At 30.9% G+C, this 17754-nt stretch overlaps 1 protein-coding gene across 1 annotated transcript; it reads left to right on the forward strand.

The window, feature by feature from the left end:
• Positions 1 to 5360: 5360 nt before the first annotated feature.
• On the forward strand, positions 5361 to 7785 carry LOC129875682 (uncharacterized). Its single transcript, XM_055950952.1, has 3 exons — positions 5361 to 6117; positions 6346 to 6488; positions 7582 to 7785. The coding sequence occupies exons 1-3, from the start codon at positions 5361 to 5363 to the stop codon at positions 7783 to 7785; spliced, it is 1104 nt and encodes a 367-aa protein (XP_055806927.1).
• Positions 7786 to 17754: the final 9969 nt, after the last annotated feature.

Consider the following 17754-nt stretch of genomic DNA (forward strand, 5'->3'; position numbering starts at 1 on the left):
CACATTCCTCAATGACTATCAATCACTATTAAGAGTCTATCTATAATATAGAATAAATCATAACCTACCTCAATTGAAGCCAAGCAAGCTAATTTACCAATATTTTTCCTTTCTTCAACATCTTGCAACATTTCCAATCTATCAAGTATATAATATTAGTAAGCAAACGAATCCGTAGACACCAATAATATATATATGTTTAACCTAGACCTAACAACTCACCCAACTCTATAATCAATTCCCTAAAACTCAAGCGTAGGGTTAAGCCTCAATTCCTCAAATATCATAAATTTAATATAATGCAATACACCTGATATTTAATTACCTATCTCAGTATATCAAAACATAAATTATAATGTGATCATTTAAAAGAACATATTTTAAAACTGGGGATAACTGATTCGAATTAATAGCATACCAAGAAGACCAATTGCAGAATGTTACCATCGCCACCAATTCAATCACTCCAACCATCCTCTCCTAATCATTATCCATGATTATCCTAAAATCTGATTAATCAATACTTAATAATAATTAACAATAGAATTTTTCTTCACAGTTTTAAGAACCCACGTGAAGTGAATAACCTCTCAATGCCTCTTACCCTATTGTGGAAGATAAATTTTTTGGACCTAGTAAAGCTTAAAAGGATCTCCACTGTAACACAAATTGATTTTTGTGTGAGAAGTTAATGCTTCTTATCAACCTTGATTGTTTGCAGTACATAGCTACGTGACAAAATACTTAGATTAGCCTTTAAATTATTTGACCAAATGCGATAAGAATTTGAAATCTAGTTCATTCAACACCAACATATCATACTAAAGAATTTTCACCCAACACGTGCACAATATATATATATATATATATATATATGTATATATATATATATATATATATATATACATATATATATATACATATAACCACATTGTAGTTTGTTTAAGCTTACCTGAAGCAGTTTTTGTCGCTAACTATGAGTTTTCTCTCTCTTCTTTCATTTGAGGGTTTGAGTCCTAATTGATTTGTATTATAACTAAATAAATAATAATAACCTGTTTTAACTTATTTTAATAATTAAAGTAGTATAGGGTATTAAATAAATTATCAATTTAGCCCACTAATTAAATTAAGGTCTAAATTTACTCATCAACTAAATAACCGTAATTATCGAATCGTCCAAAATTCCATCTAAACTTTTACGAGATGAGTCTTTTATGAAATAAAAAGCTCTAGTTCTCGAAATGACCTAATGGGTCGTTACAAGGGGTTCAATAGAAAGGCAGCATAGTTGAGGTGCATGAGAGAAAAAACCAACCAAGTTCAAGGGTCTATCTATGTTTTGAGCCTTAATACTATAAAGAAATATAAACATGCACACATCACATAAATTGAAAAACAAACAACCATAACCTACATCAAATCAAGCCTTGAAAGCTCTATTGAACCCGAGTATTCCCCTTATTATGAATCCTGGCTTGTTCTTGGTCTAAAATAATTATAAAATAGTATAATCAATGAACAATAACCTAATTAGCTCTGGATTATAACTTAATTCTAACCCTAGGCCATTTTCATGATCATTCTACCTAGATCAGGTTTTTTTCACTATTAATTCAAGTCAAAGTCATCCCCTAAGAGTACCACCATAGATTTTAGGGTTGAAGAATCAAATTACAAGTTAGGGGAGTAATTAACTTGCCTTTACCGAGGAAAATGATGAAAAACAGGTGAAAACGCCCTAGATCGCTTCTGCATTTCTCCAAAATGAAATTACAGAATAATGAGCAATTTTGAGATTTTTGTGCATAAAATCCCGACTAACCCCGCTATAGCGGCTTGAACGAAAACAGAAATTCAAAATCTTTTCAAAAGTCTTCATTTCGCAGCTCACCATCGAACTTTGATGTTCTAAATTAACCCTTTCACGCAAAGTTCGACATTGGGAGTTCTACTTACACGTTTTCAATTTCAAAAAGTTCTATGAAAACCTTAACGCCTCAGCTAATAAAAAATCTAACCCACACTTAATCATTAACCCCTATCCTTTCTCGGATTTTCCTAAATCTCACCTTACTCAGATTTCGTCTCAGACTGGCCAAGACTAAAAATTTTAAGTTACTAAACAAAAATTTTCTAGTTAAAATCATTTTACTATTGGCTTTTTCATAACGATCAGAAGGGTTATTACAAAAATATTCATATAAGAGTGCTGCAATGAGAGGATAACAAGTGTATTTTTTGTAGAGCGCCCACATACGTTATCGTTTGTAGTTGGTAGACTTACAAATAGGTAAATATTTGGATAGGGAAAAGATAGAGATAATTAAGCTCAGATGGATCCAAACTGCTGACGCTGGATCCTGGGAATGGTAAAATCATGTGCTCCCTTATAATCCATTTTCGACCCACAATTTTATTATCTTTCAATTTATTTATTGAGTAAAGTATTAAAAGTATATTTAAATTATTTCATTTTTAGTTTCGTATTTAGATTAATAAGTGTGTGAATTTTGTATTTAAATTGTTATTTATTAATTTAAAAAATACGCATCAGTTAATATGTGTTGGTGTGTATCTCTTTCTTTTATTTGAAAAATTCATTTTGACAAACATTTAGCAGAGGATAACTTCAACTTAATATAATTATCTCATATCACCTGCGTACCATTATAACTCTTTTTCTTTTTTCTTTTTCATTTTTTTAATTTTAATTTTTTTTATTTTTATTATATTCGATATGCAAATAGAAAATATTTTCTCAAAAAACAAATTCACATAAAACACAAAATAAATAAAAATGCAAAATTCTTTTTGGGAGGTGGGATAGGAATTCTTTTTTTAGATAAAAGAAAAAATCACTAATTTTTTTTTGAGGGGGAGGGGAGGGTAGGGGGCGAGTGGTTCAAAGGAGGGAGTAAATTTTTGTTTTATTTTATAAAAAAATTAAAACTTTTTTTTTGGGGGGGGGGAGGGGGGGGGGAGGGAGGGAGACGATGATATTTTAATTTTAATTTTAATTAGTACTAATAATTTATTTAATTTTTGTTAAGGTGAAATATTTTGTCTATGTGCCAAGAATTTTTAAATAAAAAAGAGTGATGTACATGCATCCATCAGAGAGGTAAACGAGAGATCTATGTGTTGTTTGACTCAAGTTTTTAAATATTCTTGACAAGTTATTTTTGAAGTTTTGGTGTAGTTTGACCATTCATTTGACCACAAACTTTTTCAAATTTTGGTGAAGTTTTAAAAAATATTATATTTGTACTTGTAACTTCTAAGAATTATTAAAAATATTCATAAGTTTGTGTTATCATTTAATAATGAACATGTTTCGTTAAAAAAAATATAACATAATTAATACCAATCAACAACAAAATAACAATATAAGCAAGAACAATACATTAATCGAATTAAAAATAAATTATTCTTTTTTCCAATCTTGTCACTCAAATTACATTTTTTCTGGGGAGGTAATAACAAACTATTTTTTTTATAAAATCTTCTCACATTGTAGAAATAATCTCTTCCCAACAAGCTTTCATTTCTAGATCAGATGATCGAGAATGCGAAACAATAGAGTAAGTTAGTAGATAAATATTTAGTTAGAATTAATAAATGATGGATGATTTTATAAAATATAAAAGTTTGTGTAATTTTTAAATTTTTAAAACTTTCCAAGTTTTCAAGTTCTAGTTTTTTCTACAACTTGGGAACTTGAGATTTTTGTCAAATATATTTGCCAATGGACAAACACTAGTTTTCAAGAATTTTTCAAGTTTTTCCCAAAAATCACCTGGAGCGAAACACTTATTAATAGCTTAGAAATGAAACTGACACTCTCAATAGTTTAGGGATGAAATAAAAAAAAAGATAGTTTAAATGTATTTTTGATAATTCACTCTTATTTATTTGATACAGGCTAAAATAATATAATTTTTTAAATATTTTATAATTTTAAATTGAAAATATTTAAAATATATCAGAATATTTTTTAATTTTGTATTTTAATGCATGTCGTGTAAAAATTGTCAGAAGAAAATAATATTTTTTATTGTGCTTTCTCCCGATCTAACAAGCTCACTATGAATTTGACAATTAATTAGCAACTGATCCAAATTCCATCCTCCCAGACAAAAATACAATTTTTTTTTTGTTATCTCCATTTGCCTAAATGATATTAGTTTTACACCAATCATAACAAGGAAAACTTCTCTGTTAATATATATGTTATGCTATGCTAATGTTTTGAACGTTCTGAATCAAGGACTACACTTGCTTTGACATTCTTCTTTTCAATTAATGGGAATTACAATACCTAAATCCAAGAAACAAAGGAACTCACTCAACTTCCTGATTGCAACAACTGAAAAGTAGGTGATAAGTTAGATAGAAAACAAATACAATTGATAGTTTAAATATATGAAATTCGCAACAAAAAATAAATAAATCCTTAGGTATTCTTTTGATCGTTATCTAAATAAAAGGTTACTTATAAATATTTTTCTATTCTCAAGTCTTTGGTAATAAAAAGTGAAGAATTTCATTAATTCCATCACAGTACATACAAATTTCAAAGGAATCTTCGTAGCTCAAAAAATTTATTACTTGATCTTATTGAAAAAAATATCATCAAATTTTATGCTATCTCCATTTCAATTTGTTTATCCTATGTTTTGTTAATCCTTTTAAAAAAATATTTTTTTTCTTATTTGACAACTTTTTAATTCTAATTTTCCACATCACATGTTTAAAGACCCTAAAATTAAAGAGTATTTTTTAATATAAAAATTTGATACATCTTTAACTTAAATCCATAATATTCACAAATTTATTAAATTTTGTATCAAATCAAAACAAGACAAATAAATTCAAATAAAAAACGTAGTAGAAAACATTCATTCAAGTGGTGTTCGATATAAAACTACAAACAAACTGCGACTATCACTATAATAAAAATAACTTTTGTTGTAACTAAATCAAGAGTAAGAATCCTAAGTTGTTTAGGATTAGTTATTTGATATTTATTTAATTCATGTCTAATTAGAATCTATTTGCCCTAGTTCATATAGGAATAGATTTTCTAGTCCTAGTTTAATTTGGTTTGTTAGTATTATAAATAAATGTGTCTTATTACATATTTTCAATATAGTGAGATACAAGAATTTTGAGTTATTAAATAAAGTATCCTATCTCTTCTCTCTAGCTTAATAAATTTCTTCTATATAATCTTTGTTGAGTCTTTCACTTGCATATATATTATTCCGCTGTGTGGTTTTATTTCCTTCAAATTGGTATCAGAGCTTGTGTAAGATCCTATTAAAGGCTCGTGTGAAATTCGACATATACAAAAAAATATGGATATTCACTATTTACCCAATTGTCCTGTTTTTGTGTTTGATGGCAAAAATAATTTTGAGAGTTGGCATCAACAAATGAATAATTTTTTCAATGCGATTGGATTATGGTCCTTTATTGATAATGAATTCGTGGAATCTCCAGAAGACATAACATTAACTGGTGAAACAGTTAAACAATTGGAGAAAAATACACAATTAGATTATAGGACACGTTTTTACCTTAATAGGAAGGTCGAATTGCATGTATATAATAAATCTTTACATGCTAAGACAACAAAGGAGGGTTGGACACATCGAGGTTCCACAGATGTAAGAAAAGTCAAATTGCAAGAGCTTAGAAGACAATACGAGTTAGCCCAAATGAAATCAACAGATTCCGTCAAAGAATTTTTGACAAGAGTTATTAATATTGTCAACAATATGAGAACTAATGGAGAAGCATTAGACCAAGCTGAAGTTGTTGAAAAAGTATTGCGATCCTTGAGTACAAAATTTCACACCAAGAAGACGGTCCTAGAGGCCACCAAAGTTCTCAACACTTTGACATTTGATGATTTAGAAGGTGAATTGGTGACATACGAGATGTCTCTTAATCAACAGAGGACAGAAACAATTGATGAAGTGTTGCAAGCAAAGGAGACTCAACCTAATCGAAGAGAAGAGATATCAAACTTGGCTGAGACAAATCAAAGAGATCAGAATTTCAGAGGTAGAGGACAAGGGAGTAGAGGTAACTTTCGAGCTCATTGTAGAGGTAATTTCTCTTATCAATAGAGAAATAATAATAATTTTAGAAAGGAACAACAAAGTAATCAAAATTTCCATAGACGTGATAAATTAGCAGCTTAGTGTCATAATTGTAGAAAATTTGGGCATTATCAAAGAGATTATTGATTTAATAAATCTAAAAATAGAGAAGAACATGCAAAGTTGGCTTAAAATTATGGAGATAAACAAGAGACTTTATTATTTTGTTGATTAGGAATTGAAGAAAATAAAGGGATTGAATGGTTCATTGACTCTGATTGTAGCAATCATATGTCTGAAAATAAGAAATTATTTATTGATCTAGATGAATCATTTAGAGCTACTGTAAGACTTGGTGATCTAGAAGATGAATTTCTGGTAAATGAGATGTATCTTAATCAACAATCAGATAAGATATTGCAAAGAAAGGATAATCAATTGAAACAAAAAGAAGAGTCATTGGATCTGACAGAAATAAATGAAGAACACGAAAGAAAGGATGATCAATCAAAAGAAAAAATAAACTCATCGAATCTGACTTATGAAGAAGACCAAAATTTGAAAATTGTGGAGAAAAGAAGTGAAGTTAAAGATAATTTTTACTATGGTATAAATATTCTTGATTGCAAAAAAGACTCCAATAATGGTCAATCTAAAAAGCCAATAATTTTTAGAATGACTAAAAAAGATAATTTGGTTGAAACTGGTGCTATTTTGATAGAGATTGATGATTTAAGCCATGAGACATGTAATAGACGTGATTGGTCTATACAAGGTGAAGCTATTGAAGAAGAAATAGAAATATTCACTATTATCTCGCAAGAAAAATTGTTTGGCGCTTTTGATGATGAAGCTAGCAATAAAAGAAGCAAAAGTATTCACCAAGAGCAAGGTTTTGATGATCTATCCAAAATTGAAGTATAAACAATTTAAGCTCTAGATCCGCAATTGAATTGCATGATTATGGATATTGAAGATACAATCAACTTTAAGTCCTCATTCAAAATTGTAGATTATGAAAAGTATGAACAATTATGCTTTGACGATATTATTTTACTACATATAAAAAGATAAATTGAAGATGAAAAGGCACACAAGATCAAGTACAACTCAAGTGGAGAAGTAGATGATTTTAATACAAGAATAGTTATTCAAGAATACAAGAAAAGAAAAAAACATCATGATAATATTTCAAAAATATTTAATATGAATAAAGTTAAATTGACTTTAGATCCCGTTGAAGAGAAATTGAAGTTTACTAAAGATGACACACATATTTTTTGATGCTATATATTTTAGAAAATTGGTAGGGAATCTAAGGTACTTGACTTCTACAAAGCCTGATATTACTTATTGAGTTGGATTAATTAGCAGATTTATGAAATTTCCTCGTCAATCTCACTTGCAAGCAACCAAGAGAATTTTGAGATATATACAAGGTACACACTGTGATGGCTTATTTTATTCAAAGAGTAATGATAGTAGTCTTGTTGGATTCACTGATAGTGATTGGGCAGGTGATATGATGGGACGAAAAAGTACTTTTGGCTATTCATTTTATTTGGGATTTGGCATATTTTCTTGGTCTTCAAAGAAGCAACAAGTTGTTGCTTTGTCAACTACCGAAGAAGAGTATATGACTGCAGCAATAGTTCTACACAAGCATTATGGTTAAGAAGGATGCTTGGATTTCTTCAATACAAACAAGATAGTCTTACAAAGATATTTTGTGATAGCAAATCTGCAATCAAGTTAACAAAGAATTTATTTTTTCATGACCGTAGCAAACACATTGACATCAAATGGTACTTCATTCGTGATTTGGTTCAAGATAAAGAGATAGTGGTTGAATATTGCAAGACTGAAAAATAAGTTGTTGAAATTTTCACAAAACCATTAAAATTGGAGTGGTTCATAAAGTTGAAGAGGATGCTAGGCATGATCTCATTTGAAGATATTGGTTTAAGGGTATCACGACCCATCCCACCGGGCCATGCGGGCACCTACTCTAACACCTAGCTAGGAGAACCCTTACAAAATATCATGCGGATGTTTAGCAAAATACCATTATAAGTCCTAAAAGAGTTAGGAATACACCAAAAATTGAATTTTTAAAACTCCAAGGTTTATTATAAGAAATACTTAACACTCCATAGGATACTAGTCTAAATAGGTACAAGAGATTCTAAAGATGCAGAGTATAAATAAAAGCAAGACACAACTTCCACCATAAAGAATGAAGAGTAGAAGTTGTTTGACACTCATCTTCGTCTTCACCTATGAAATATCACTGACCCTACAACCAGACTATGCCAAGTGGCATAGCAAGAGTACTATCAGTACAAACAACACGTACTGGTAGGCATCATCGATCAATTCGATACCCACCGCATAATATAAACAAATCAACAAGAAGAAAACATACTCTGAAGAGATTCACCGCCAAATTTTATGCAAAACTCTTATCATTCTCATTAACCTCATTAGAGTCGTTCAAGCCTAACTTTCATCCTTTCTAGTTGGTCCGATGACAATTCTAATACAGATCAAGGCCTAACACTTCTATCATATAGAGAAGTTTCCAAACTATGGGTCAGTACTAACATTATCTAATCCGTCTACTATATTTAGTTTCACACCATCACATGACCTTAGGATAATTAACATCTCACTTGGAAGAGGAAAACATTAGGGGGACTAAAGCTCACCTCCTAACCACTACTGTCCCTCTATGGCGGGACCTATCCAGATCTAGCGGCCTCACCACAGTGGGATTCCTCTCGCTAGGGCGGCTTATTAGGAGACAGAATCTCTGAAAACCTTCCAATCCTTTTTTTAACTCATGTGCTTATGGGACATCAATAATAACTGACTTTAAGTTATTAATCTCCCTTAACAACACACTAACTGCTTTTCACTGATTTACCAACAACCTCATACCTACTATGCGGATGTATTTAGCACCCATAACATAATCCAATCAGGCATATATATGAACACATTATCAATTTACCATTTTAGGAGAAATGTATAATTTCACAAGGTAAATCTCAATTAAAACAGTCAACATGATAACACTAGGACCTTCGGTTCTTTCATATCAGTTATTACATAGGATGGGCATGCTCAGTTATAATCTGATCAGTTTTTCTATCATCACACATATAGTCAAGATCAATTCACAAATAATAGTCACACATTGGTTCTCTCATGGAACTCATACCTAAACCATATATGTGTCGGAACGTGACACCCAATTTTATATACGTGTTCGAATGTCACACTCGATCCTATATATATGTGTGTGTCAGAACGTGACACTCGATCCAATATATGTGTCGGTACGTGACACCCGATCCAACCTCACAATTACAGTCTACAATGAATAGTTCATATACTTGCACAATCAAGTAACAAGTTCATTGCATGTAATTGTTCACAATAGTCATTTCATTAGTTACATTCTATTTTTCCCTTCATTAACAATATTTCATCAAGCCTAATTTATTTAAGGCATCACTTTTGGTAGAGCAAGTTCAAGATTATGGATTTCACAGTCCTGAAATTGTAGACCCATTACAACAACATATCAACCATTCAACCAAAATAATTAAATACATAAAAGACGTCATAACCTTACTCAATCACTATTGAGAGTCTCTCTATGATATAGACCAACCATAACCTATAATCACAGATAATTAATAGGTTCATTCAAGAGATTTATCAATACTAGATCAATTAGCTCCTCCCATTACTTCATGATTCACATTACTCAGATAATTCACATAGAACCATTAATCATATCAACAAGCAATATTACAGTTATCATCCAAGAACTAGACTATCATCACTAGTCACAGGATAATCATACTCACATGGTACATTCCTATCATAAATAACAATAACAATACATTCATCCATCCAAACTCCGTGTTCGAAGGCCTAGGCGTGAAATCTCTTGTCAATTACAATATAGAATACGTGGGAGCAGATTTATAACTAATCAATTAGAGAAACCTAGCCTACTTGGGCGCAAAGCAACTGTAGAGAGGCATTTTGGATTCAATCATAGCTTTCAGACAATGGAATGGTGAAAGTGGGCCTGAATTCCGCCAATTGAAACCTTTCCTGTGCTGAAATCTCCTTGTCCCTCCTTTTCCAATCCTAGAGCAGCCTTCAGAGGGTTTCTAGGGTAACCTTTGCCTTTTTTGGCACTTAGGGACAAGAAGAGAAAATAAGAATTTGTGACATTAAGTTCTGTCCCGACCATCCCGCTCTGGTGGCTCACATCCTGCTGGAGCGCCGCCGCCGTAGTGGGATTATGTCCGCTCTGGGGGATGGTGCGTGTCCAGATGGCAAAATTTATAGTTTTCCATCTCCCTTAGTAACGACGGTTCGGGTTGTTACAAAGGGAGGATATGTTGGAAATAAACCAAGAGTAGGAATCCTACGTTGTTTATAATTAGTTATTTGATAATTATTTAATTCATGTCTAGTCAGAATTTATTTGTCCTAGTTCATATGAGAATAAATTTTCTAGTTCTAGTTTAATTTGGTTTGTTAGTATTATAAATATGGGTGCCTTATTACATATTTCCAATATAGTGAGATATAAGAGTTTTGAATTATTGAGTAAAGTCTTCTATCTCTTCTCTCTAGCTTAATAAATTTCTTCTATACAATCTTTATTGAGTCTTTTACTTGCACATATATATTATTTCGCTGTGTGATTTTATTTTTTTCAAATTTTAATGCTAATAAATATGCATATTAACAAAAAATGCTAAAGTCTTTAGTGGCAATAAATATTCATATATAACCAAAACGTGTTAAAACCTTTAAACAGAAAGTGTTGTATGTACATGAAGTTATTGAAGTACCTTATCAAATACTAGTACAAACAAAGAAAAAACAGAGAAATTCGTTGAATTGATTGTTCATGGACTAACACAATCCACAATCATAGAGACAGATGCCTCAGAATAATTGAACAACTTATTGAGTGACAATCCACCAAATCTTTGAAATAAGGAGAGGGATTCTTTGTTTGCTTTTCTTGTGAAAATGGGATCTGCACCTATAACTTGATTTTGACCTTCCTTGTTTTGCAACTTAGCAACCTCTTTTGTCCACATATCTATCAGCCCAGACATTCTTCTTTAATTTCCTTAACACTTTTTCAACTTCAAAAGAAAAAGATAAAAAGAGCTTATTTTTATAGTTGATTGGAAATTTGGTGTGCCTTGTATCACTATAAATCTCTGTTTATATATAAGTCTGTAACCGCAATGCAAAAAGAAGACAGAATAGGAAGTGTACCGCCCACATATTTCCATTTTGCTGATGGATTCACAAACAAATGTTTGGCCAACACAGAAAGGAGAGTTCAGGTTGGGTCCAAAAGCTGTGGATCAAAAGTGCATAATTGGGAAACCATGTGCTCAGTCTTATCCTTTTTTGGCCCACAGTTGTATTTGTATAGACTTCTTCCATATGTATTAATTAAAGGATAAAACATAAGGGTCTGTTGGGAAAACAACCTGCTTATTGAAATTGATATAATTACTAGATAGTAATTACTAGCTTATTAATTACACAGTCTAGTAATTATGATGATCTGTTTGTTTATCATAATTTATTTTTAGTGTAATTATAATTATTCTGTTTGGTTGTACACGTGTAATCACAAGATTATATAAAATTTTTAAAATAAAAGTTAATCTTCTAAATTTAAAATTTATATTAGACAAGGATATTTATAAATGATATTAAAATAAATATTAATTAATAAACATATGTTCTTAACTAATATTATAAAAAAATAATTTATTTATATTTTTTAAATTAGTATATTTTAAATAATTTAATCAAATAAACTAAAAGTATAAGATTTTTATGAACATCATGAAATGTATGCTTGAAAATAATGTTAATATTATAAATATAATATCATAATATTATTAAAACATTTAACAAAAAAATAATCTATCAAGTTTAACTAAAAAATAAATGTTTGGCAATGTGAAATATGAAGTCAATAGTACTAAAATAAATAAAATTGAAAATGACATAAATCCTAAATTCAAAACAAAAAATTTTACATAATGCTTTTATATCAAATTTTAAATATGATTTTAAAAATTAGAACACTAACAAAATATTTTTAAAAAGAAATAGAATAATAATAAATAAATAATATAAAAAATTGCACGAAATGAAAAAGTAAAGGTTGAGAATGAGAATAAAATAAAATATAAATAAAATATATATATATAGATTTAGAAAATATTAGAATAATAATTTTTTTTAAAAAAATAGTAGAAATAAAAAATAAATTAAAATAAAAAAATATAAATATAAATAAAAGAAGAATTTTAAAAAATTTCATGCAATTACATAATGTAATTACACCAATTTCTTACCCTCCCTTGAGAATAATGTAATTACTCCCCTTCAATTTCAACCAATTCCTCTTTTACCAAGTAATTACTTGGTCTACCAAACATGTCAAAGAGTATAATTACACCAAATTACAATTATATTGTCGCTTTCCAAACATGTTCTAAATGACACGTATAAATATATTTTTTTAAAAAAATATTAAAACTTTATTTTAGAAATTCAAATTATGTTTTATTCCAATTGAATAATACATGATACAATAAATTAATAAATTAATGTATTTTTTTTTTAAAAATAAGACTATAATTTTAATGAGCTAAATAAGTTTATTATTAAAAAATGAGGCTTAATGATATAGGATGCCAACTAGGAGAGAAAGAAGCTTTGAGGGATAAAGTATTTTTTGAGAAAAATAGTGATAATTAATAATATTTGTGTCCTAAATAAAACAAAGTGATATTTGAAAGGGAATTAACTCAAAAAATACTCAAATCATACCAAAAAAATTAATGGACTCGCAAAAATAGCCATATAGATTTTACCTATTATTGGTTATTAGCATAACAAAGATAGGATACTGAGGGAGTGGTGGACAAGTGGAAACATTCGAGGATGTACTGAATTTATTTTTAATTAAAGATGTCCTTGATCATCTACGGCTTCATCTTCTGTAAGTAACTTTACTACCAAATCTGTAACATCTCCTCCCTTGTGGTCGTACAAGGAAAGGTCACTTAATCTCATATTTGGATTAGTATGCTTAATATTAGAGATCAAGAAAAAAATAATTTATTTTGAAATATCAATGTAAACACGACTAATTTTTTATGGGATATTGAATAAAAATGGGGGTCGTTACTCATATCAGTCATATGGTAACCATTTCTAATGATCATGATATCAACAATTTATTATGGAGGACAAATTATAAATTGAATACCTTCTCTGAATATTTTGTAGTACACATTTTATATATGGGTATCGAAAAAAATAATAATCAATCTAATAAGGCTATATGGATGTCAAATATCAATGATTTCTTTACTATTTTCTTAGCTTGGTCTATCGCCAGATAGGAAAAATAATAATAATCAAACTTTCATAAAGAGAATCTGATCTCTTTCAATATGTAGAATCTTAAAAGAGAAACAGCTCATACATGATAAGCTAATAAAATTTGGCAATACATATATTTTTAAACATTTTTATTGCAGAAGTACTCAAAAACAAACTATCGATCACACATTTATGAAATGGAAGATTGCTAATGCTACTTGAAATGGATTTGAAATTAAACGAGACAACATAGTCATAAAGATTATGATTCTTAGGTGGTAGAGTATCAAAACTGTCAACAGTTTCCTCAGTGCACAATACAAATAGCTCTCATAATAATTTGTTGAGAAATATGAAAATTCAAATGTGTGATTAAATATGAAGATACTAACATCTTTGTTTAGAGAATTAGACATATTATTTTTTTGGCATCTCAATGGGTGATATCTAAGAGAAGAAGCATAAACAACTGGGATAATGTTTTGAAATACCATATGTGCACATATTATGAATCTTAACCCTCAAACTGAATGTATACTTGGTAAATGGACTAGACCCTTAGATACTTGGCTTAACATAAACACATATGGGAACAAGAATATGAAAAGATCAGCTGGTAAAGAAGGCATTTGTAGAGATATGAATGATGTAATAGTAATGGCTTTCCATTGCCCTGTTAATTACATCACAATAACTTGGCAAAGGCAAAGACTCTCTCTTGCAGGCTGAATTGGTGCAGAATAATGGCTTGAAGCATGATTTTATTTTGATTGTAACTATTTTATTGAAAAAGAACAATTTTACATGGCAGATGAAAGATACTATACATGAAGCGAAGATACAAATTGAGCATTGTGATTGCAAAATTCAACATTATCACAAAGAAGCTAATTGGGCTGCGGGTGCATTGACTAAACGACGTATAGAAAGAACTAATTGAGTTATCTTTTCTTCTAATAGATTGCCTGTTTTGGCAAATGGGCTTACAAATTGGACATGCTTCATATGGCATCTATTAGGACATATTTATAGAAGAAATCGATTTTTGTAATTGTAAAAGCATATCTTTGTCCTGTTTTATAGAAGAACTTTATCGTATAGAAGATACATTTTCTATTTTCTTTTCGTACTAGAATTTGTTAAGAAGTTAAGAATATATAATTCTACTTCTATGTAAATAATTTTGTATATTTATAAAGGACAAACCACTATACGAAGAAGATGCATTTTACAAAAAAGTAGTAGAAATTCAATCCTAACTCCTAATGATGATACTATATACACTCTCCATTTCAATTATACTCCTAAAATTTGTCTGACCCGTCGTAATTGACACCCACTCTAACCCTCCAGTGGGAGTATCATTATTACAACCCAACTAAGCAATATTAACAGGAGAGAGATATTTAAAGATATGGAAACAAGTTTAAATATCAATTTAAAAGCTGAGTTCCCATAAACTCATTAAGTTAACAAAACAAAACATAAAAATGCGGAATTTCAACCCCTAGAACCTGAAATTCATTGTACCAAAACTCTACTAACCAACAAGTCTAAGGAAAAGGGGATGCAGCCCCAAAAAACCATAACATAATAAGTCTATATAAAAGTCTAAGGAGGAAAGGATGGACTAAGAACTAAGATGGATCCATGAAAACCTGAAAGAGCTGGCTCACCCTTGAATCAGACAAATCAATAATCTCCTAAATGAGGTCTATCAATAGCTGCCTGAAGATGCCTTGTACTTAAAAGAAAGAGTACGTGCAGTATCGTACACAAAACAATGGTGTACTGGTAGGATCACGCGGCTATTCCAGTAAGATAAATATAAACAAGTAACTACAACATCGTAGACACACATGTACAAAGTACTTTACCACTTATCAACTCATAATCAATACATATACATATACATAAATTAACAATCTCAATTTTAATGTAACGGTCAAAGAATAGTTCTCTATGGAACCTACACCCAAACTGTTAGTGTGTTGGAATGTAACAACCAATCCAATTATGTATCAGAATGTGACACCCGGTCCAATATTGTATCAGAGCGTGACACCCGATCTAATTATGTATCAAATTGTGACACCTAATACAATTATATGTCGGAACGGACACCCAATCTAATTATGTGTTGGAACATGACATACGATTCAATCAAACACAATCAGAGTCTCAATCACAATGAATAGTCTCACACAGTTACGACTATCAAGTAACAGATTCATTGCATGCAACTGATCACAAATAATTATTTCATTAGGTTGATTTCATTTTTTCCTGTTCATATACATACATGCTTGAGAAATTAACAACAATATATGACACAGACGAAAAAACAAACCATCACCTATCCCGAAATCAAGCTTGAATGCTCTTACAAGACTTGAGCCTTCCCTTTTCAGAGTCTCTCAACTTGTTCTTGGTCTAAAATAAGTGTTTAATGCAAATGATCAATAATTATGGTCTAATTTACCTGGATTATAACAAAATACTAACCCTTGGCCAAATTCATGATCCTAATGCCCTACTAGGGCTTTTTAGAATTAATTTTAAGCCAAAATCCTTCCCCAAGGATTAGTAGGGAAGATTCTAGGTTCTACTAATTAATACGGATTAGGAGAGTAATTAACTTCCCTTTAGAACGAGAATTCATGGAAAACTAATAAGAAACTGCCCTAGGTTGTCCCTTAACTCTTAAGAATGAAATTTTCAGAAAAATAACATTTTTTGGATTTTTTTTTATTTAAGCCGCGATTGTCCTGCCACGATGGGCCCCATCGCACCAAAGTGGCCCCGTCCTGGCAGACTTAATCCCTCCCTAGTGGGTTTCATGGGAATAGAACCTCAGAATTTGTGCCCCAAACTTCCATTTTTCAACATGCCCCAAACCATAATGTTCTAAATTCAATCCTTCACGCCAAAATCAATTACGGGAGTTCTACTCACCCGAATTTGATTTCATAAAACCATACATGTTTTTATTGTCTTTTCTATCAATTTAAATGATCAAAATCAAAATTAAATCCCTCATCCATTAGCGAATTATATTATACCTCACATAATTCAGATTTTGTCCAAGTTTGACCTAGACTCAAAATTTCCAAATCACTATGCAGAAGTTTTCTCGCTCTAATTCCTTTTCCATTAGTTAATCCATAATGATGGGAGGCATTTTGGGGGGAAGAAATCGGCCCCCTTTTGCGGCAACATATCATTACAATAGATACCAATTTATCTGTCACTCGTCCAGGAGTGACAAACTAGGAAAAACTGGGCTAAGACAAGAATAGAGTAGTACTTGAACCATCAAAACATTGAGGATACTTGTCTCGCATATCCTTCTCGGTTTTCTAAGTAGATTCCTCCATTGGACGATGCTTCCATTGAACTTTTATTGATTTAATCTCCTTGGTTCTCATTTTCCGGACATCGTTATCTAGATTGCAACTGGTTCTTCCTCATACTGAAGATCTTTGTTTAACAAGACTGAGTACGACTTGATGATATAATCTCCATCTCTATGGTACTTCTTCAACATGGACACGTGGAATACTGGATGGATTCCATATAGGCTAGGAGGTAAAGCCAACCTATAAGCCACATGTCCTACACAATCAAGGATCTTAAATGGGCCAATGTAGCGAGGATTGAGCTTGCCCTTCTTACCGAATCTCATCACCCTCTTAATGAGTGAAACTTTCAAAAGGACTTGCTCATCAGCTTGAAATTCTAAGTCCCTTACCTTACAATCAGCATACTCCTTTTTGTTGACTCTCGGCTTCTAGAAGCTTGACTTGGGTGCTCCTTACCTTATTCTGAGCATCATTTATCAATTCAACCCATAAAGGTTTCATATCTCCAGCCTCAAACCACCCTATGAGTGCTCTATATCCTCTCCTACAGAGTGCTTCAAATGGTGCCATATCAATGCTGGAGTGATAACTATTATTGTTGGAGAACTTACACAAAGGTAGGAATCTATCCCATGCCCTCCAAAGTCAATTACATATGTTCTCAACTTGTCTTCCAACACTTAAATGGTCCTCTCCCACTGTCCATCAGTCTGTGGATGAAAAGATGTGCTGAAAGTGAGTTGAGTGTCCAACTCCTCGTGCATTTTTGCCTAAAACTTTGATGTATATTATGTACCATGATATGAGATGATAGAAAGGCG

The sequence above is a fragment of the Solanum dulcamara genome, chromosome 12, assembly GCF_947179165.1.
Source record: "Solanum dulcamara chromosome 12, daSolDulc1.2, whole genome shotgun sequence".
Taxonomy (NCBI): Eukaryota; Viridiplantae; Streptophyta; class Magnoliopsida; order Solanales; family Solanaceae; genus Solanum; species Solanum dulcamara.